Raw genomic sequence first — 23,035 nt, forward strand, 5'->3', positions numbered from 1 at the left:
AGCGCAGCCTGGTCCTCCCAGGTCCTATTTGAGTAGGATGACAGGCATATGACTCATGGCTTCAGAGTCTCCGGGCATGCTATTTACTCCAGCCACTGCTCCTCTGAGGTGTCCCAACCTCAGCTGCCCTGTTTAATTCTCACTTTCTGCTCCCAGACTTACGGACACTGAGGCATGGGGCACCTACAGACACCTGCAGCACTCACGCATGTGCAGTCTGGAATTGGGGGAGTCAATACTCAACGGGGTACCAGTGAGGGATAGACACCTGCGGATAAATGCTCCTACTTCTGAACCTTTAGACAGACATTTCTGAGACACACTCTCCTGATTTCCCACAGCTGTAAACAACCCTGAGCTGTACCCTCGTAGTTGCTTTTCTCCGCAGTCCTTTATTCATGTTTTCTTAGAGCTATTCCTAAAGAGAAGCTGTTTAGAAGGCACACTTACAAAAAAGGGATTCTAGAATGGGAACATTAACCTTTCCAACAGAGCTAAGGACCCCATTACTGTTGGTAAATGGAATGATAATCATCTCTGGCAGGCAGTTACCAAAACTCTTACCCATGCTAGATTATACTGTGATGCAAGTGAAACTAAAACATTGCCTTGTGTCAGTGTTTTTAATAGGGGTGATTTTACCCCCCAGGGGGCATTTAGCAATGACTGAAAACATTTTTTTAAAATGTGTTTTTTTAATTGATTTCAGAGAGTGTGGAAGGGAGAGGGAGAGAGAGATAGAAACATCAATGATGAGAGAGAATCATTGATCAGCAGTGAACTATAAACTCAAGGCACACCATGTAAGACAGGAGGCCTCCATCCCCCAATTTCTGCAGCCACAGTGCAGATTGTGCTATAAATCAAGCCCAGGATTCAGTTGATTTAATTGAAAGAGTAGGAGAGCCACCAAAGTTTGCATGCACAGCTTTGATGGATCTCCTATGACAAAGTCATGGCCCTGATAAGAAACACATAGAACACTGGAACAAGAATAGGGACATTTGGGGAGATTGTGATAATTCCCCTAAACCTTCAAGGCAGCCGCAGATCTCTCCCCCTTGCCTGGAATCCCTGCCAAGACTCCTCCTGAGGCAAGTGGCTCCAAAGACACTGCTTATCCCCCGCTAAGATGCTCTCCTATCTCCCCTCATTGCCTCCAGACCAATACCTACTAGGGTTAAGTCTCAGCACAGCCTAAGTGCAGAAATACAGTTCCTGACCTACAAGGAAATAACACACATTGAAAAAGTGACAGGTAGGAACAGAGGTAATGTGTGGGTATTTATTAATCTTGGAGCACTCTCTTGTTATTCTAGGTAAAACATTCAAGCAAGGATACACAAAATCATCTTCATATGCTTCTGACATGACTCTTTGAAATTTGGATACAATCATGACCTACAGAATTGAGATGGCGATGCCAGAACTTTCTTGAAAGAGTATCAAAGGAGTCAGAAGCCTCAAGGGAGTGAGAATGTTAGATTGTATTTATCATCCTAGACCAGAGAACCTATCACCAATTTATATTCCAGAGGCAGGTCCAGAGGACACTCCCTTCACTGAGGCAATACAAAATGCACAGTTAAAGGGTGCTTAGTGTCAGCGGAGATGGTAGGACTCGAGAATAGCAGAGGCTGGATGGTGACACTGAATCAACAGAGGTAGGGTGGATCACAGTGGCAATCAGACTGCTTCAACCCAAGGGGTCAGTAATGATGGCTGATAGACCACAGTGTTCCTAAGAGTGAATAAATGTGCAGATGACTGTGTGTTACTTATATAACAACCTTACCCCCCCCAAAATCAGGAGCAAGTAAGCAGAAACCTGAGGTCAGCTGTCCCAGGGGAAAATAGTATCTATAATAATAAAAGCATACTATGATAATTAGACAGGATGTCATTCCAGATGACCTTCCAGACAAAGCCATGGCTGCAAGGGAAGCTCGGATCCCAGGTGCCAGAGGGAAGCCAGTGCTGGCAGCCAGGGGAAGGAAGGCCTACTCTTGAACAAATTTCGTGCACCGGGCCTCTAGTTTCTTCATAAACTTCTCAGATCCAGGCCACTCCATAGGCCCTGAGCCTATTGATGGAAAAGGAGGCCAAGTCCCCATAAGGAAGAACCCTCCTATACTACCCAAAGTATCCTATATAATAAAAGCCTAATATGCAAATCAACTGAACGGCAAAACAACCAAATGACTGATCGCTATGATGCACATTGACTACCAGAGGACAGATGCTCAACGCAGGAGCTGCCCCCAGCCCACAGGCCCCAGGCCAGCCAAGGTGGGTGCCAGTGGGCCGGGGGGAGGGGAGGGCGCCCTGCCTGTCACCCTGCAGAGGGAAGAAGAGGGAAGCAACTGGCTGGCGGTGGCAGGGCTGGTGAGCACAGTGCCAGGCCAGCCAAGGTGGGTGCCAGCCGGGTCCCCCCTGATTGCCCTGCCAGTCGCCCCACAGATTGGCCCTGATCGCCAGCCAGGCCTAGGGACCCTACCCATGCACGAATTTCGTGCACCGGGCCTCTAGTATATGATAATTATTTCCCCACAAGGTATATGTAGCTATCTTAATCTGCTCAGGCTGCCATAACAAAGTATCACACACTGAGTGGCTTAAACAATAGAAGTTTATTTCTCACAATTTTGGAGGCTGGATAGTCCAAGATCAAGTTGCCAGCTGATTCAGTTACTGGAGATAATCTTCTTCTTTGCTTGTAGATGGCTACCTTTTTGCAAGTTCCCTGGTGCCTGTTCTTGAAAGGACACTAATCCCATCATGAGGGCCCCACTCATGATCTCATCAAAGCCTAATTATTTCCCAAAGGCCCCATCTGCAAATAACTGTTACATTGAGGGTTAGGGCTTCAGCACATGAATTTGAGGGGACACAAGTCAGTCCATAACAGTGGCCTTTTACCAGAGTAACTATGTCCTGCGGAAAGGGAAAGACCCAGACCTTTCTAGCGCTATTGGATTCAGGATATGAGCTGGCATTGATGCCAGAGGATGGGAAACGCCATCATGTTCTCCCAGTTAGATTGGAGGCTCATGAAAGCCAGGTGGTAGATGAGTTCTTGTGCAAGCTGGTCTAATAGGTCTAAAAATTCACACTGTCGCCCTGGCTGGTATGGCTCAGTTGGTTGGAGCTTCATCCCGTACACCAAAAGGTGGTAGGTTCGATTCCTGGTCAGGGTACATACCCAGGCTACGGGTTCCATCCTCTGTTGGGGTGCATATGGGAGGCAACTGATCAATGTTTCTCACATCAATGATTTTTTCTCTCTCAAAAAAAAAAAAGAAAAGGAAAGGAAAGGAAAGGAAAGGAAAGATTCACACTGTAGTTCCTGATACCTAAGTGAGACAGATACACTTAGCAGCTGGCAAGACCCTAACATTACCCCCGTCCCATTAAATAAGAGCCATTATGGTAGGAAGGGCCAAATGGAAGCCTGTAACACCCTCACATTTTTTACCAATTTATTAACTCACAAGTAAAACCACATCCTGGGAGTCCTGGGAGGAATTGTGAAGAGTAGCACCAATATCAAGGATTTTTTTCTTCTTAATAATCTTCACTATGGAGGACCAAAAACTGGTATGGTCAGTGGTTGGAGCATCCGCCCATCCACCAAGCGTCTCCAGTTGTTTCCCATCAAAGGGATGTACCTGGGTTGCAGGTTCAATTCCTGCCCAGTCCCCACACCAGTTGGGGTGTGTGCCGGATTCAACCAATAGATGTGAGTCTCTCTCTCTCTCAATATCTCTCTCTCTCTCTCTCTCTCTCTCTCTCTCTCTCTCTCTCTCTCCCCCTCCCTTCCACTCTCTCTAAAAATCAATGGGAAAAATACCCTCGAGTGAGGATTAACAATAACAAAAAACCTGTTTGCTTTTATGTGGGATAAATAGCAGTACCCATTTACTTTCTTGCCCCTGGGCCATGTGAATTCTCCTGCTCTCTTTCACAATATAGTTTTTAGTGACTTGGTTGTCTTTGTAGTCCATAGAACATCATGATGGTTCACTGTATTGGTGGCATAATGCTAATTTGCCACCAATAAGATACTGCATGCCAGAAGATGGGGGAGGGGGGGCAGTATGAAGATTCAGGGCCTGCTCTACTGGTGAAGTTTTTTCTTGCCTTTTTATTCTGGACTGAGTTAAATGTATGTAAAAGTAAACACACTTGTAAAATAAACCCCTAGAACCATCATCATAGCCAATCTTATTGTATCTATATACTTGCTCACTTCTTCCATCTCATATTATTTTGAAGCAAATTGGTTAGGTTACTAGGGATCCAGTAGTCAGGAGCATACCAGGTCATCCCCTGTAAGGTAAAGACAAGGTGTTGTACCCTGTACCCTTTATGTCCTTATGTAAAAAGACATAAAGTGTAGTGGGAATATTACTCTGACCCCTTTAACGGGGGCCAGTGAAGCCCAGAGCAAGAGAGCGCTACAGTATGTCCAAGTATAGCGCAAGGTTCTACTACCTGTTCCATATGACCCAGCAGAAGAATGGTGCTAGAGGTGTTTGTGGTGATTGGATGCTGGGTAGCGTCTCCCATTAATCCTAAAAAAGGAGTTTCAGTACAGATCTCGAAGGTTCCAGAGTAAGGTCATGCCTTGTGCAGCAGAGAGCTTTTTGCCTTTTGGAAAAGCAGCTGTGGCAGTGGGACATCATGAAACTAGAGGTGTCCAGTATGAGTTTGGTATTATCAGATTCTATCAAGTCATAAGATTAAGCAGGCACAGCAGCAATCCACCTTATAACAGAAATAAATGATAGAGCCAGGATCAGGGCTGAGCAGGTCCCTAAGACTCATGTCAGTTAATGAGCAGGTGCTTCTAACTCCTATGCCACCTACCTTACCTATACTCACACTTCTCCCTTAACTCGAAAATATGGTCTTGTGGGATTGTCCTCTACAACCAACTGGTGGGGGCGGAAATACTCAGGCCTGACTGACAGATGGGTTAGTTTGCTATCAGCCAAAAACTGGATTGTTACTGCAACACAGCCCCACGTAGGGGTGGCCCTAAAGGACAATGGCCGAGGGAAATCTTCCCAATGGGCCCAGCTGTAAGTAGTGCACTTGGACATTAATTTTTTTATGGAGGGCAAAATGGTTCAAGATATGGATCTACATATACTCGTCGGCAATGGCAAGTAGTTTAGTTGAGTAATACTGTTCGTCTCTCACACCTGTGCAACCTGGAAAAGTGCAGGGGAGTTGACCAATGGAGCCAGAACTAGGGAACAAATACCTCCTCATTCTATATAGCTCTTATAAGGTCCCAGTGGGATTGAGTCCCAGTCACCCAGAGCAAGGAGAACTGGGACGAGGCTAAGGCAAGTGAAATGAGTGAGGTGCAAAATTTAAGGGTGCACAGAGAAAGTAAATAATCAAGTTAATTATATTTAATATATTTTAAAAAATCAAAATCACTATAAAAATCCATATAAACAAAATATTGAAATCTTAAGTACAGATAGGATCAGTATTGCTAATTTTTTTTCCTTTGGCCTCTAGCTCCAGTATGTCTCAGCACAGCACTGCCACCGATCCTGGCCAAGGCCAGTGACCAGCTCAATCACACAGTCTTGTGTTGGGCTTCCCTCCTTCTCTAGTTGCTCTCCCTGAGTCCCGCACTCCTTTCTCTCGGGTTACTTCTCAAAATAAACTACCTCCACCTAAGTTCTTGTCTCCGGCTTTGCTCTTTTACTGCGGGAAGAGGAGAGGGTGAAATCCAAGCTGAGTAAGACAGTGACCACATTACAGTAAGTATTCACTTAATGTCACTGATGGGTTCTTGGGGACCTCAACTTTAAGGAAAACAATGTATAGAGAAACCAATTTTACCATAGGCTAATTGATATAAACAAGAGTTAAGTTCCCATGACATATTTCTGGCCACAAAAATAAAACAAAACACCAAACTTCTAAAGACCTCCAAACACTTCTAATAGAAAACATTGAAGTAAATGTAAGCTATACATACACTCCAAAAAAAAAATATTAACACAAACAAGTAAGATTATTTTCCAATCGGCTTCTTCCAGTTCAGGGTCATAGGTGGCCCAGAAGCTCAGAATGCAAGGCCAGAACCAACCCTGGACAGGACACCCTTCCCTCGCAGGTCACACACACACACACACACACACACACACACATAAACACAAACACATGCACACTCACTCATACTGGAATGATGGAAACAGGTGAATTAGCCTTACACGCACATTTTTGGGATGTGGGAGGAAACCAAAGGACCTGGAGAAAACTCACGCAGACATGGGGAGAGGTGAAAACATCACACAGATGTGGCCCAGGCTGAAAATCGACTTTTTTTCCTCACCAACAGAACAAAATGACATTGAATTCGAGGATGTGATATATATATATATATATATATATATATATATATATACATACATACACACACACACACACACACACACACACACATTTCAAAGAAGAATACTTTCAAGCGTAAAGGGAAGAGCTATTAATAATTTCGCTGGATTACTAGGCATACATCAGAGCTGTCCTGGCACATCAGGACATATGGTCTTATTCAGACAAGGAAACTGAGGCAAGTGAAATGAGTGAGGCCAGGCTAAGAGGAGGGGTAAGACTGGAGGCTACAAAAAAACGAGGCAGAAAGGTCCCTCAGCCTGTAAAGTAGGGGCTGGAGAAGCAAGCAAACTTGTACAAAATCTCCAATTTGACAGGTCCTTCGGCCTGTCCATTTCATCTGCCTCATGAACCCCAGGACTCTGACAGCAGCCCCAGGCTAGCAGAGGGGACTTAGGCCTGGACACTGAGCAGACTGTGGTCCCAGCTCTGGTTACCCCGTTAGATCTAGGCGCCAGACTGGATCTTCTCCTCCTCCCTTCCTCCCTCCCAGTTCCTGGACTGGGGGCGGTCCCTTCTGCCAACGGAGGCCTTCCAGTCCAGATGGCTCTGGCAGCCACCCCATAAAGAGCCCTGGGGGGGGGGGGGGGGGGCGGGGAGAGCGAAGGGATCCAAATGAGAATCCAGGAGCGGTGACAGCAGCGTCTCCATGAAGTGCCCTTACAGTGGGCAGGCTTCCGGCTGAATCCTCTGGGGCCCGCGTAGGACCCTGGCACCACCCCTGCCCCCCACCTCCCTTCGTCCCAGCCTATCTCTGACGCAGAGTGACCTTGCCCGTCCCTCCCGGGCCCTGGGCCTGTTTCCCCTTTTTTCAAGGTGAGGCTCCTGGCTTTCCGTGAGCGCCGCTCCGGAGGCCGCCGGCCGGGGACGGAATCCAGCCCTCCCAGGACGGGTGGCGAGTGCGCGCGGCGTGCGCGCCCGAGGAGAGTGCGCGCTGTCGCCGCGCCGCACGCGTTTCCCGGAGCAGCGATCTCACGGACTCGCGTCCGCGTGAGGCCAGCGGGGCTCAGACTCCGGATTGGGCGGGACCGTGGAGAGACCTCCGCCCCGGGCGAGGGGCAGCCGCCGACCGGGAGGGCCGAGAGCCGACCTCTCCAAGACTTTGCTCTCCAGCCTCTGCTCCTCCCTTTCGCCCGCTCTCCCCCGAGGGCCCGGCTCGGGGGCCGGGTTGGTTGCTCAGCACTGCGGGGTCGCCGGGGACGCGGAGCCCCGGAGCCCAGCTTCCTCCCCGCACGCAGGTAGCCCGCTGTGTCCCGGCGCCTGCGGAGTCGACCGCGGGGTCGCCGGCGTTCGGAGCGGGGACTCGAGGCGGAGCCGGCCCGGAAGCCCCACCCCAGCGGGCCCGGCCGCCCGGCCCTCCCCAGCCCCAGCCCCAGCCCCAGCCGGGATGGGGGTGTGGTCCCGAGTTTCTACGGTGGCTTCCAGCTTGGCGTCCAGATCCCGCTGCAGGTTTCCCGGGAACTGGCCCCGGTCGCGCGTTCCAATTTCCGCAGCCTGCCTCCCCCAGAACGTCCCGACTCCCGCGGAGAGCGCTCCTGTCGTCACCGCGCGCAGCGACCTGCTGAGCCGCGGCGGGGAGCATGCGGGACTACGACGAGGTGACCGCCTTCCTGGGCGAGTGGGGGCTCTTCCAGCGCCTCATCTTCTTCTTGCTCAGCGCCAGCATCATCCCCAACGGCTTCAACGGCATGTCCGTCGTGTTCCTGGCAGGGACCCCCGAGCACCGCTGCCGGGTGCCGGACTCCGCGAACCTGAGCAGCGCCTGGCGCAACCACAGTGCCCCGCTGCTCCGGCTGCAGGACGGCCGCCAGGTGCCCCACAACTGCCGGCGCTACCAGCTCGCGGCGATCGCCAACTTCTCGGCGCTCGGGCTGGAGCCGGGGCGCGACGTGGACCTGGAGAAGCTGCAGCAGGAGGACTGCCTGGATGGCTGGGAGTTCAGCCAGGACGTCTACCTGTCCACCATCGTGACCGAGGTGGGTGTGTGCAACCCTCTATCCGCCTCAGTCCCCTTGGAAGCTCCCCCGCGCTGGCTGTCCCACCACTGCTCACATTAAGCTCATTCTTGATCTTTCTGTCCAGTATGGAGGGGATGGAGAAGGGAGTGTTATGGCCAACTGTCTTCTCCTTTTAGAGTTGCACAACAGATGAAGTTGTTTCTCAAGAGCCTAGATGCTGCCCTAGAGAGGCCCAGCCCCAGGCTCCCCAGATGTACAGGCTGAGTCAAGTTCTGTCACAGGCAGGAGGGGAGTGTAGGGGACGCTGCCGAGCTCAAGTGCAGACACAAATGGGCAGGTCTGCCTGCTGGTGGCCACAGACTTCTGGAAGCATCAGGGGCCTACTGCTCGCACGTGCCTGTGGTGAGGCTTGAGCTCCAGTTTCCCTGGAAAGGAGCAGAGGTCCTCCTGCTGCCTGCTGGGTGCAGGGACCAAAGGTGGCAATAACCATGGCCCCAAGGCACTTAAGAAGAGACAGGCACACAGAGACCCCTCTGAGCATAGGGCCCAGTGGTGGATGGGGGCTCCAGCTTATGCCATTAGCCTCTTAGCATCCTAAGTGATTTGGTGGCAGGTTTTCCGAGTCTCGGAAGTCAGGATACAGACAACTTCACTCCCTGCATTTCCTGCTCTGCCCTGGGTAAAGGCCAGGAGATGCTGGGTCAGGGCACGGGTCCTTCTGAGAAGGGTATCCTCACAGACTAGTTTCCTGCTATTGGTTGGGCAGGTAGGAGTCCCCAGCTTCTGGACCCTCGTCTGCTCTGTGTTCCTCCCAAGAAAAACTGGAGGGTGGCCTCTGCTATCCCCTTCCTTCAGCACAACGGGGCAACCATCAGACACCATGGCTGGCTTTGAGCTGGGCACTAGGCTGTAGACATCTCAGAGGTCAGATGCCCATGGGGCATCCTGGCCAGGTTACAGAGAGGGCTAAGGTCAACAGGGTTCTGGAGCCTGAATTCCAATCCTGACAGGCTTGCTCTGTGACCTGGGGCAAATATATTACCCTCTCTGTGGAGAGAACAGGGTGAGGAAATACTCCAAGAAGTGGGGATAAGATTTGAGCAAAGTCTGGAAACACGAGCAGGACTTATCCAGGCAAAGAACGTGGCAGATCCTGGGAATGGAATTTTATAGATCTGGGTGCCTGGAGCTCAGAAGATGGCAGGTGAGGCTAGAAACGCCTACAGAGGCCAGTTCCCGGTGGGCCTTGTAGGAATGCAGAGGAATTGACTTTATTCCAAGAACAGTGAGGGTTCTAAGCAAGGGGTAACATGGCCAGATTGGTGTTTTTAGAAAGAGCTCACTTCAGCTGCTAAAAAGCAAGAAGATTAGTGAGGAAGCTGTGGGAGTTGCTTTGGCAGAGACTGGTGGCCAACCAGGAGTGGTGGCTGCAACATCTACAGGACCTATGGAAAGTGGGCTCAGCCTATGGGCCACCTCAGGTTCCCCCTGGCATTGGTGCCATGCCTACCTTAGACCCTAAGGTGGCCATTCTTCTTTGATCCCCTAACAGGGCCTCCTAGTGCTTGCCCATGCCCTGCCTACATCCTGGCCCGGGGCACCTAAGACTGGAGGCCAGTTCATCCCACCTCGGTTCCTGGAAGCGTCATCAGCAGCTAAGCTGCAGCTGGCCGAGCTGGCTGCTGTCTCCTCCCTGGCAGCTGTGTTGACCAGTCTCTTTTCCCTTCCTTTCTGGTTTCGTTCCCCTCAGGTGTCAGGGGTGGGTAGCTGCTGGCCTCCAAGTACATAGCTACCCTGTTGTGCCCTGCTTACAGAGAGGGGGCCTATGGGATGCTCTTCATCACACATACACACACATACACACACACACACACACACACACACACACCAGGATTTGGTTTTTCCCCTCCTTGCTTCCTTTTTGGGTGGTGGGAGTCAGGTAAAAGGCAAATGGGCACTGGTGGTTGGGAGGAAGGTGGGAGAAGCCCCAGGGTGGCTGGAGCGGGAGGGAGGCGGGGTGGTGGCTCTCCCCAGAGAATTGGTGGCACAGGAGGAGTCTGGAATCTGACTGGAGCCTCGGTTCTGACTCCACCGCTAACCACCTGGCTGACTTCAGCATGTTACATTCACTGCTCAAAGTCTCTCTTTCCTTATCTACAAAAGGGGATACCAGTGTATGAAAAGGTGCTCAACATCACTAACTGTTAGGGAAATACACATGCAAATCAAAACCACAATGAGATATCACCTGACACCCACTTGGATGGCTGTTATTTAAAAAAACAAAAACAAAAAACCCAAAAGGGAAAATAAGTGTTGGCAAGGATGTGGAGAAATTGGAGTCCTTGTGCACTTTAGTGGGAATATAAAATGGTGCAGGCACTATGAAATACAATATAGCAGTTCTTCAAAAAATTAAAAATAGAATTACCATATGATCCAATAATACCACTTCTTGGTATATATGCAAAATAATTGAAAGCAGAGTCTTAAAGAGATATTTGTACACCCATGTTCATAGCAGAATTATTCACAATAGCCAAAAAGTGGAAGTAACTCAAGTGTCCATGAACGGATGAATGGGTAAATGAAATGTGGTATATACATGCATCTGTCTTTGTGTGTATATGTGTATACGGTAGCTTCCTTCCGCAGGGGCTGTTTGTGAAGTTCAATTTATTCGTCCTGTGCAGTAACTAAGAATCGCTTTTTATTAAACTTATTTTGAAATAATTTTTGATTTAGAAGAAAGTTGTGAAAATAGTACAGAGAATTCCCTTCACCCAGGTTCCCCTAATGGTCACAAGTTAACTATACTAATAAAAGAGAAAGATGCAAATTGACCGTACTTTTGCGACACCCACCAGCCAATCAGGAGTGAGTATGCAAATTAAACCCACCAAAGATGGTGGGTTAATTTGCATGCACAGGCGCCCTGCAGCCAGGGGCGGGGGACTTATGTTGCCATGGCAACGACGCAGGCATTTCGCAATGCCCCAGAGGCTCTGGGCCTCTGGGCAGCGAGGGAAGGCTGAAAGGCAGTTCTGGGCAGAGCAAAGGCAGAAAGGCAGTTCCGGGCCAGAGCAAAGGCTGTGCCGGCAGCCAGGGTAAGGAAGGCCCATTCTGCATGAATCTTCGTGCATCGGGCGTCTAGTATAATCATACTTTATTTATTAAAACCAGGAAATTAACATTGGTTACATTTATTAACTAAATTTCAGACCTTGTTCTAATTTCACCAGTTTTTCCACGAGTGTCCTTTTTCTGTTTTAGGATCCAGTCCAGGATTTTACATTGTATTTGGTTGTCATGGCTCCTTAGTCTCCTCCAATCTGTGATAGTTGCTTAGTCTTTCCTTATCTTGATCTTGACACTTGTTATGAGTCTGCTTCATTTTGGATTTGTGTAATTTGTCTCACCATGAAATTGAGTTTGTGAGTTTTTGACAAGAATACCATAGAAGTGATATGTCCTCGGGGCATCATACCAGCAGGTACATAGTATTGATATGGCTTATTACTGGTGATGTTCACCTTGACCACTTGTTTAAGTTGGTGTCCGCTGGGTTTCTCCATTGTAAGGCTATTATTTCCCCCCCCCCCTTTATCATTAATGAATATCTTGGGGGAGATACTTTGAGGCTATACAAATATCCTGTTTCTCCAACTACAACAACTATTTCTGTGGCATTTGCCTAGTGGTGATTTTTGCATCTTCTACATTCTTTCCAATTTATCAATTGGAATTCTGCAAAGAAGAGCTTCTTCTTCACTCCCATTTATTTATTTATACAATTATTACTTTATATCAGTACAGACTCACACATATTTATTTTGTTTCATGAGTTATAATCTAATACTATCCTTATTTATTCTGTTGCTTCAGTTGTGCCAGCATGAACCCAATTATTTTTCACTTTAAGGATAAGGAATGTAAAAGTCAGGGCAGGGCCGTTTGTCTGTCGCTGGAGTCGGGGCCAGAGAAGCCTGCGTTTGGCCCAGGGAGGGGTGCCAGCCACCATGGAACAGGAGCAGGAACAGGAACGAGTGGAATCTGGCCCAACAGGTTGAGATTGAAGCTTCTGTTGGGGAAGGAAGGGACCCCAAACATCCCAGACCGGCTGGTGATGGATGCTTCTCAGGGAGACCTACTGCAGTGGGGGACCAGCCTCCCTGGGCTTGGCCCTCCCTGTAGCCCTTCAGTGTGATGGACTCCACAGGGCAAAGGCCCTGTGTGTGAGGAAGCTCAGAAGCCTCCAGCCTTGAGGCTGAAAGAGCAGGGAGGGCAGCCTGTTCCCTGCTCTCCAGGGGGCCTCGATTCATCTGAAGGGCCTCAGGCAGAGCAGCAGGGGTGAGCCTAGCTTCTGGCCTGGGTCTAAGCATGGGCTGGCCTCTGCCTCAGCACGTCCTCTTTTCCCATGGAACATCAGGTAGTCTTGACTCCATTCAGTCCATGGGCTGGGAAAACTATGCGTCAAGTACCACTTCCAGGCCCCGGGCTCCAGAGGCCCTGAGAGAACCTGCTTTTGGTGAGGACCAGCCTTCTTCTTCTTCTTTTTTTTTTTTAGAGAGAGAGGAAAGGAGAGAGAGAGAAACATCACTGTGAGAGAGAAACATTGATTGGTTGCCTCCCATATGTACCCAACAGGGGATTGAATCCTTAACCTAGATACTAGTATGTGCCCTGACTGGGAATTGAACCCGCAACTGTTTTGGTGTACGGGATGACACTCCAACCACCTGAGCCACCGGCTAGACAGGACCAGCCTTCTGTGGCAAGCCACCAATGGCCTGAGGCACGGTTACTTCCTCACCAAACTTTTAGCCTTTCTAGCAGCTGGGTGCTTCCTCTAGACACCCGTGGGTGGAGGTGATGGTAGTCATGCCTTTAAGCATGAAAGAATCTCCAGCAAAGGGCCTGGACCTTTGGAGGCACTAGCCTTGTGCATCTTTCCTGGGACCCGGGGTCAGGGCACGGATGGACAGAACAGGACACGCTGATTTCCACCCACAGTCCAAAGTTATGAGGTTGAAACACAGTGGCCTCATCTCTGCTAAGATAACACTTATGGGAGGCATTGGGAGCAGCAAAGGAGGGAACAGTGACACAGAGTGAGCCTGGCATCTATCTGATCACTATGTGGGAGTGAATGCATATGGCAACACGCAGAGATGTGCCTCTCCTGGGACTTGGCCGGGCCTGGCTGGGCTCTGGCAAAGCTGCAGACTTTGAGCAGTAGGCAGGTTTACGCTGTTTTCTTTCCATCAGGCCTGGAGGCTGCCTTGGGATACTGCTGGCCAGTATGGGGACTGGCAGCTTGGTTATCGGGATAGCCTGAATATAACCAAGCTCACACTCAGACCTGCCCTTTGGCACATTCCGAAGGGGGTAAGGTGTGGAGACCTCTGCCTTTAGCCAACACCAGCAAGACTTTTATTTCAGAAAGATCTTGCCAGAGAACAAATAAAGGAGACGCAGGGGCATTTCCCTAGCTCTGGCCTGAATGTGCTTCCCTGTTTGTTTATCAGCTGTCTCACCCTAAACAGTGTGCCGGTGGCCTCTCAGCTATGTTCCTCCAGACAATGGCCACCAGGATCTCAGAGTGTGCCTTTGTCCGGAAACTGCTTCACCTACACCTCCTGCCAAGTTTCTGGATAAACAGACTTTGTCCATCCCTCCTGGTGGGCAGCAGAACTCTCACACAGAGTCCAAGAGGTAGGTTGTCAAAAAACAAGGCTTTGGCAGGGCTGATCAGAGGAGGAGCGGCAGATGCCTTGGGCCTCTGCAAGGACTATAATTTGTCCCTTGTGATGGGGCAAATCAATTTATATTCAAGGCTAGTACAGGCCTGCCTTGTTATCGGAAACCTCAGTGTAGTTGTAAGCAAGGATACCATTTGGAGCAGAGATGGTGCAGAGAGAATGGAGGCTCTGGGGAGAGGCAGGGTTGACTCACATGTCCTAGCAACTGGCATAGACAGCCCAAGGCTAGTAGTTCCTGCTCTGTGTTTGCCGGGCTATAGGGAAGGTCCGCAGTGGTACAGACCCCATTCCATTTGTTCACACTCCCAGAGTGGAGCCTGGTAGAACTGTGATGGATTCCATGCCAGGATGCAAGAGGAAAGCCAGGTCCCTGAGTACCCTCCTCCTTCCCTCAGGTTCTCCAATCCCATCCCCACCATCCCACTCAAACTCCCTGGGTCTTTCACTTTGGGTGAGCCTCTGATGACCACAGAACTCTTCACTGAGGCCTCTCCACCTATGGTTGATTTTTCTTTACCTCTAGTATGAAGGAAAAAAAGATACTGAGAACATTTTAAGGTTTAGCCCATCTCAATTTCCTGAACTCCAAGTTGCAGAGGTTTAATTTCTGGTGAATGCGGCGAGGAGATTGGGGGATCCCATCTTCTAATCAGCTCCTACTGACACGGTGGCAGCTCTACCACAGGTTACATAAGCCGAGAACATAGGGACTCTTGTCCCAGCTTGTTTGTAGAGTGGGGCTGGTTGCCCTTGCCCCAGCTCATTTGTAGGGTGGAGGTTCCATGGTGAGAGAGGCAGCCGAAAAGACAGAGGCTATAACCCCCACCCAGAGTCCAACTCATAAAGTAGGGGGTGTCACTCTGAGGGCTGTTTTCTCTGCCCTCAGCTCTGGAGCTGGAGCTCAGAGGTTTTTGCTCTCTGAAAGGTAGTCCCATTAGAACAGAGAGCTCTGAAGCCGTCCCTACAGAAAATAACTTCATTTGGAAGTGTGCAGGAGTTGAAGACTAAGAGTGATGTTGAAAGCAACGTAGACTGTGGTGATAAAGAAGAGGAGGGTGGCAGCTCCATTAGAGCAACAAGCTAACCCAGGTCAGCTAGTTTACCAGTGGAAACCAGAAAAAGAAACAGCTCAGAACATCCCTCCTAGAGTCAGAACAAACCTCAAAAACTACTCCTGCAAAGGGATTTGAATTAATTGAACTAGACTGTGGGATGATTTATGTGCTAGGGGATTATTGAAAACAATAAAACTATCAGCTGGGTCTGATATCTGCAGAGGCAGACAGCTTAATAGGAAAATAAGAGAAAGAGACAGTCAAAAAGAGCCCTGCTAAAACCATTGTCATCCCAGGGTGACTGTGCACGGGCCCAACCCTGTGCCCTCTGAAGAGCAACATGAGAGGCTTCACACTGAAAGGGAACCAGACATCACTTAGAGTCCAGCCAAGTTACTAAAAAATCAACAAGCAATTAAAGACAAGCCTCCCTAGGGTGTAGGTGGGGTTCAATGCTCAGAGTTTCCATAATATATTTCCTAACATGTCCAATTTTAAACAAAAGGAAATTAGAAGACATGCAAAGAAACAGGAAAATGTGACCGATACATAGCAGAAAAAGCAGGCAACAGAAACTGAATGAAAGGGCCCAGATATCATATTAACAAAGACTTCAAAGCAGCATACTTAAAAAAAGTAAAAGAAGGTATGATGACAATGTCTCATCAAATGTAGAATACCAATTAAGACAAAATTAAGTTTATATATAAAAATTAAGTAGAAATTCTGGAGTTGAAATATATAGTAACTGAAATTAAAATTCAGTAGAGAGCTTTAATTGTATATATGAACAGGCAGAAGAAAGAATCAGCAAACTTGAAGGTAGAACAATAGTAATTATGCAATCAAAAAAAAAAAGAGAAAATAAAAGGAATGAAGAAAAAATAAACAGAGCTGTAGAGAAATGTGGAACACCATTAAACACACCAACATATGCATAATGGAATACTAGAAAGAAAAAAGAGAAAAACAAAAAAATCTAGTCAAAGAAATAATGGCTGAAAACTTTCCAAATTTTTATGAGAAACATTAATCTACATAGGTCAGGCCTCAGCAAAGTCCAAGGAGAAAAAACAAAAAAAGTTCCACTCACAGACATATCATGGTAAAACTGCTGAATGACAAATACAAAGGGGAAAATTTTAAAGCAGCAAGAAAAATATGACTTCATATACAAGGGGACTCCAATAATATTTATGTTTGACTTATCATCAAAAACAATGGAGGCCAAAAGGCAATGGGATAACATATTCACAGTGCTGAAAGAAAAAATATGTCAACCAAGAATCTTATCTCTAGCAACACTTTCTTTTGAAAATGAAATAAAGAGCCCTGGCCAGTTTTGCTCAGTGGCTAGAGCGTTGGCCTGCAGACTGAAGGGTCCCAGTTTGATTCCAGTCAAGGGTACATGCCTGGGTCGTGGGCTTAATCCCCAGTGGAGAGCATGCAGGAGGCAGCCGATCAATGATTCTCTCTCATCATTGATGTTTCTGTCTCTCTCCCCCTCTTCCTTCCTCAATGAAAGTAATAAAACATTTTTTAAAAAGAAAATGAAATAAAGATATTCCCAGATACACAAAAACTGAGATAATTTTTTGCTAGCGGTACTTCCTTACAATAAATATTAAAAGAAGTTCTCCAGGAATACATTTTTTTAAATGCAAAACATGCTCTGAAAACTACAAAGCATGTTTGAAAGAAAGTCAGGACCTAAATAAATGGAATGACATCTCATGGTCTTGTGATAGGCCAATATGAAGCAGAAGACTTAATATTGCTAAGATGGCAATACTCTCCAAGTTGATCTACAGATTCAACACAAAAGATACTCAATATTGTTAGTCATTCGGGAAGTGCAAATCAAAACCGCAATGAGATACTTCTTAACACCATTGGAATAGTTATAATTAAAAAGACATACAGTAACAAATGTTGGTAGGAATAGGGAGACTGTGGTGATAGAGCAGAATAATGCTGCTATGTACACAAAACTTCATAGTAGCCAAAAATAGAAACAACCCAAATGTCTATCAACCTATGAATGGTTAAATAAAATATGATATTTCCATACAATGGTATATTATTCAACCATAAAAAGGGCTGAAGCACTGACATGGGTGAATCTTGAAAACATACTTAGTGGGGGGAAAATCAGTCATTAAGGGCCACATATTGTATGATTCCATTTACATTAAATGTCCAGAAGAGGAAAATCCATAGAGACAGATAGTATATTAGTGGTTGCCAGGTCCTGGGGGAAGAGAATGGGAATTGACTGCTAATGGGCATAGGGTTTCTTTCAGGAGTGGTGAAAACATTCTAAAATTAGATAGTGCTGACGGTTGCACAACTCTGTGAATAATATACTAAAAGCCACTGAACTGTACACATTAAAAGAGCGATTTTATGGCATGTAAATTATATCTCAATATAGCTTTTATAAACAAAAATAATTAAATAGCCAGCTTCTTTTTCCCCAACAGTCAAGAAATTTTCACCTTTAAATAACAACTAAGTTATAAGGAAGAAATTGGGGTAATGTATATTCTATTATACTTCCTATTTTCCCTGGGATGAAAAATAACTATAAGAGGATGTGACCAAAATATAGTTTTCACTCTTAAGTGGATTAATGTCAGATTTTGATGTACACTCGTCTCTAAGATTGAAGTCCATTTATAAAGGGATTTTATGCCTTATGGTAAAAAAGCCTTTTGGTCATTGAATACAAAGTTCTTGTTTCTGAGAATCTCTTTTGCTTAGTCAGGTTTAAGTGTAACCTGCTTTGCTTACTCATTCCTGCTGTTTGTTCTAAGTCATGGTTTTGCTTAGGACAAAGGTGTGAGGTTAGTAGAAAGGGAACTGCCATTTAGGAAGGTCTGTAATATGTCAGACACTCTACTTACATTTCTTGTCAAATGCTCACCGTATCCCTAGGAAGGAGTATTACCGTCTCCTCCTTGACGATGAAAAAGCAGGCCGATAGGTGTGAATGAGTAGCCCAAAGCCACAGAGCCAGAAGTGACAGAACCCAAGAGAGCCTGTGCACTTTGCTCAACATCAGGCTGCCTTCCAGAGTTCTCATTTCTCCGCAGTTCTTTATGGTCCTTTATGCCTTTGATAAATGCGAAAGCCTTGGCTACTTGGAGAGTTCAAGGTTGAGGATGATTTTCAAAGGACAAAGTGTGACACCACACATTTTCCAAACTCGTTTTCCATTACTCCTAATTGTCCAGCATTTGTTCATCAACAGTTTGTTAAGCATCCGTCATGTGCCTAGGCCTGTGCAAGCATTAGTTATCTCACATAATTATATGAGTAGGTTCAGGTTTTAGAACTCTGTCTATCTGGAGGAGACAGAGGCAGGGGTACCTCTTTTCTGCTCTAGCCAGAGAGCAAGGGCACGGTGGCCGAGGACAGCTGGGCGAATGCACGCACATGTGCATACCTGATCTGTCCTATAAAGTATGCTTGACCTTGAGCTTTGTGGAGGCAGAAACCATGTCTGTTTTGTACCCCACACAGAGTCTGGCCAAGAGCAGGTGTTCAATGACGGTTGCATAAATGATTAAGCAATTTCCTTTACCAATCCACTAGAACGTGGGCTGGTCACGTCAATGCTCTGTGCCTTCATTTCCTCATTTGTAAATGGGGATAAAGAGAGTACCCACTTCACATGGCAACGTTGAGATCCATGAGACAATACAATGCACACAGTTAGCACTCCATACACTGTAGTTGTCATTCCCGTTATTACTGCTGGGAGGGCTGAGAGGCACATTCTTCTATGGCAAGAGTGACCTCCTGTCCCCTTTTACCTGGTGACCTGGGTTTTTATTTCTTAAAGCAGAACTGAAGGCTAGCTGGTCCAGCTACATGGAGCTCACTCTGCTCTGCTGGGGAAATCTTGGTCTGAGACCCTGAGGATGAGGCGGACATAGTAACACTGGGAGGACACATCCAGTGCCCTTACTCTGCACATCTTGGGCCATTTGGTTCCCGCAATCCACTCTCTCTCTCCAGGGGATGCGTGTGTGGGTGGGTGGGTTATGCTTCAGAAATGTTAGTGTTTGACCTCCAAACACAAGTCCAGAGGGATGCCAGCTAGCTCCTCACCAGGCCATCCACCTCTGAGCGTGTTGTGTAGATCTGTGAGAGGCTCAAGGCACAGGTCTGTCCCATCAAGGAAGCGACTGTCTCCTCACTGAGCCTATCATGTCACTGTTAAGCACAGAGACTTCCTTGGGGCCCTGGCTAGCGAGGCCCCAAGACACACCCCTCAAACGCCAAGGGTCTGGGACAGACAGGACCTGAACTCCCCAGGAATAGCCCCGTGGAGAAAAGGGCTCCTCTTCAGGCTGACAGATGATTTACTAGACTGCGGCCCCGGGAGCCCCAGCTGGAACTTTGTCTGCCAATCCTGTGTCCTCTTACCAGGCCCTTTGCAGCTTTCCTAAAAGACTCCTTGGAGACAGCAACGCCCCAAGAGAAGATCCAGCCCTGGAGCCACCCCGGGTGGCACTGAGGTCCAGCTGCCGTTCTCTGCTGGGTATGAGCAGGCTCTCTAAAGGTAGATGGCAGCCTGCATGGGCCTGGAGCAAGTGGCTGCTGTGACACACGGCCACCTCCTGTGTAGCCTGATATTGACAGGGCTTCTTGAGCCCTTCTTCAAGGAGGGAAGGGGGACCTAGCGCCATGGCTGCATAGGAGAATGATGGAGAGCTGGTCATTGCTCACCCTTCCCAGCACTCCAGCTCACCACTCCTTCCCCTGCCCCATTCCCCAGAGAGACCAAGTTGACCCACTGCTGAGCCGACTTTGTGGGCATGCAACCTGTGCAGTCAGTCACAAAGGGCCCATGCTTGGTTTTAATGTTCTGATATTGACGTCTTGAAATCCATGATCGTTTTTTTAACAAGGGGGTTCCAGCATCTGCAGTTTGCGCGGGGCCTGCAAATTAGGTAGCCGGTCCTTCCCACAACCTTTGCTCATGCGATGCCTAGCTCCACTCCTGACAGCCTTCTTCCTTCTTTGCTGTCTCTAAATCTTATCTCCCCTCCTCTAAGGCAAAGTCCTGACAGAAAAAGTTCAAAAAAAATCACGAAGGAGAGAGACCACGTTATCTTCAGAAGAGCGTTTCTGCTCCACGGCAGGTGGAATGGTGATGATTGGTAATGGACACACTGATACTCCTACCAAGCTGGAGATCTTCATGGCTCAGTCCAAGGCTGAAGGCTGTGGTGGAGGCCTCCTACCCCTAGTCCTGCTGTCACATTCCTTGCCCAAGTGTATGGGATGGAAGTTCATCTTATCCAGCCTTTGGAATTCATGTTCAAAGCAGATGCATACAAGGTTGTAGAGACCTGAGTTGGTCACTCGCATGCCCTTTTACTTGCTATGACTTCAGACAAACCCCAGTCTCAGAGCCTCAGTTTACTCTTCTGCAAAATGGGTCACACTTCACATCATGAGGCTTTGAACTCTCAGTTGCTGATCTTGCTGTGTGTTGGAACAGATCCAAGCTCTTTTTTGACACTTGGGCCAGTGAGTTCTGGAAGTGGGTGGCCATTAATTCAGGTGCACATCCTGTCTACCTTTTCCCGTCCTTTGGCCAGGCCCATGAATCTGGCTTCGGAGGGTTTGTGACCTTTCCCATGAAGCCCATTCAGGGACCCGAGGTGAAGCAACCCTACTGTGGGTGTGGTCTCAGGACTTCTCCTGGGATTGTGACTGAGGGTAGAGAGCTGAGTTCCTGGGCCACGTTGTTTTTCTTCTGCAGAGCTGTGCTTGGACGTCCCTCCTGTGGCCAGCATCCTGGGCACCAGCAGAGGCAGCCTCGTGAATCTTGCTGCTGTCTTTAGGACAAGGGTGTTCTCAAGGACGCTATCCTCGCCATCACAGAGACCCCTTTGTGGAAGGAAGTGTCTAGGAGAGACTTCTCTCAGGCCTCGGTACTCGGGAGCTTCTGCAGAACGAGATCATCACCGTGTGCACTGCGGTCCTGAGCGCTGAGCGGCTGGGATGCTCAGAGCTGATTTCAGGGCCTCCCCAGCAAGTAGGCAGGACCCTGGGCAGGGCAGCAGGTGGTCAGTCTCCCCTCAGCTAGGGTATTTTGCAGCCCTTCCCCCCCTGTGCTTTCCCTTGGCCCCAACTCCCCTGGCTTTTTGTGTAACACTTTTCTTTAGTGTTCTTATACACACCTCTCTCTGCTGCAGAATGAGGTGTGACAGAAATATGTGAATTCATGTTTAAATCTATTTTAGGCAAGTTGTGAGCATTAAGAACTGAATTGCTTTGGGACTGTCATGAAGCATCACCACCAGCAAGTGGAGCTGGGATGCTGGTGGGACGGGCAGCAGGGGCTCTTTGCTCTGGACCAGCGATTTTCAACCTTTTCCATCTCGTGGCACACACAAACTGATGACTAAAAGTCTGAAAAAAATATATATATGTATATATATTTTGTGCCGATCTGACAAAGAAAAGATAGGTGTGATTTTGATTCATTCACACTAGACGGCTGTTGTTATGCTGGCTATTGTTGTTGTTTTTTTTTTTACAAACTGCAGGAAAAGAGGTCAGTGCCCCTGACTAAATAGTCAGGTATTGCATGTTTTAAAAATTCTTGTGGCCCTCTGGTGTGCTGTGGCACACTCCTTGAAAATCACTGCTCTAGACCAATCATCCTGCCACACACAACAACCTCCTGACCCACAGCCCCCAAATACTCATTGGCACCTGCTTATTTTTTAAATAAATGAAAGTTCATTGAACACATGTTGAAATTGGTGCAACCTCCCTTGAGACTTTGCTGACTTGACTTAAGTCAAGAGCTGGGAGGAACTGGAACGCTGGCTGAAACCCTCATGTTATCGATCAACCAGCAGAGACTTGTTAGGGCTACAGCAGCCCCGGGGCCCTGGGGAATGGGAGGGCCCCACTTCTGGGAAGGCTGGGTAGGAAGGAGGGTGGAGGACTGTGGATGGGAGATAGGGTACATCCCCTCTGGCTCCGTGGGGCCCGATCCAGGCTTCTGGTGTGAATGGACCAGGGAGCACAGGGTTCTCTGCAGGAGTCTCCTCAGCGCATATAATCACAGACCCCCTGGGACCACTTGCACTTTCAACAAGGCAGAGGAAACTTTATACCTGGACCAGGTGACCATGCCCCCTGCCCCGGCCCTCAGGAGTTTCTAACACCTTCGCTCCGTGCTCTGACACCTTCGCTCCATGCTCTGACGCCTCCTGAAGTAGACATGCCACCTCTGCTTCATAGCACTGTGCAGCTGAGGGTCACCAGTCACAGCCGTGGCCTCAGCTCACTTCTCACTGTGTGATGCCAGCAGAGCCAGGGCATCCCGCTCTCTTTCAGAAGAGGAAGGGGGCTCTCAGGGAGCACAGTGACTGGCCCCAGGAGAAGGTGGTGCGGAGGCCAGCCCAGGGCCCTTTGCACAACGGCGAGCCTGCCCGTGGCTGCTGTGCTGCTCTCCCCGGAGCTGGGCTGGGGCTGGGCCTGCTGGGAAGCGGGCTCACCCCTCCCGCTCTTTTCCCTGGCAGTGGAACCTGGTGTGTGACGACGACTGGAAGACGCCGCTCACCTCCTCCCTGTTCTTCGTGGGCGTGCTCATTGGCTCCTTCTTTTCGGGACAGCTGTCAGACAGGTAAGGAGGCTAGGAGGAAAGGGGGGCTAGGGCCCCTTGTCAATCCCTTGTCTTGGGATTGAACTGAATTCAAGGTGTTTCCACCCAGAGAAAGGAGGCCCCTCAGGCCAACAAGTCCGTGACAGCAGGAGCCATAATGCCTCCTGTTTTTCCTACCCTCAGCCCCTTTCCGGGGCCCAC

General features: G+C 48.5%; 1 protein-coding gene across 1 annotated transcript in view; it reads left to right on the forward strand.

Annotated features, from left to right (window-relative positions):
- The first annotated feature begins 7,264 nt into the window (after window positions 1–7,264).
- Window positions 7,265–23,035, forward strand: part of SLC22A4 (solute carrier family 22 member 4) — a 41,089-nt gene continuing 25,318 nt past the window's right edge. The window contains exons 1-2 of the mRNA XM_008142512.3: window positions 7,265–8,396; window positions 22,752–22,855. Of these exons, the coding sequence (XP_008140734.2) occupies window positions 8,001–8,396; window positions 22,752–22,855 (500 nt within the window). The 5' untranslated portion in view covers window positions 7,265–8,000. The remainder of the gene's footprint in view (window positions 8,397–22,751; window positions 22,856–23,035) is intronic.

The sequence above is a fragment of the Eptesicus fuscus genome, chromosome 6, assembly GCF_027574615.1.
Source record: "Eptesicus fuscus isolate TK198812 chromosome 6, DD_ASM_mEF_20220401, whole genome shotgun sequence".
In the NCBI taxonomy this organism is placed as follows: Eukaryota; Metazoa; Chordata; class Mammalia; order Chiroptera; family Vespertilionidae; genus Eptesicus; species Eptesicus fuscus.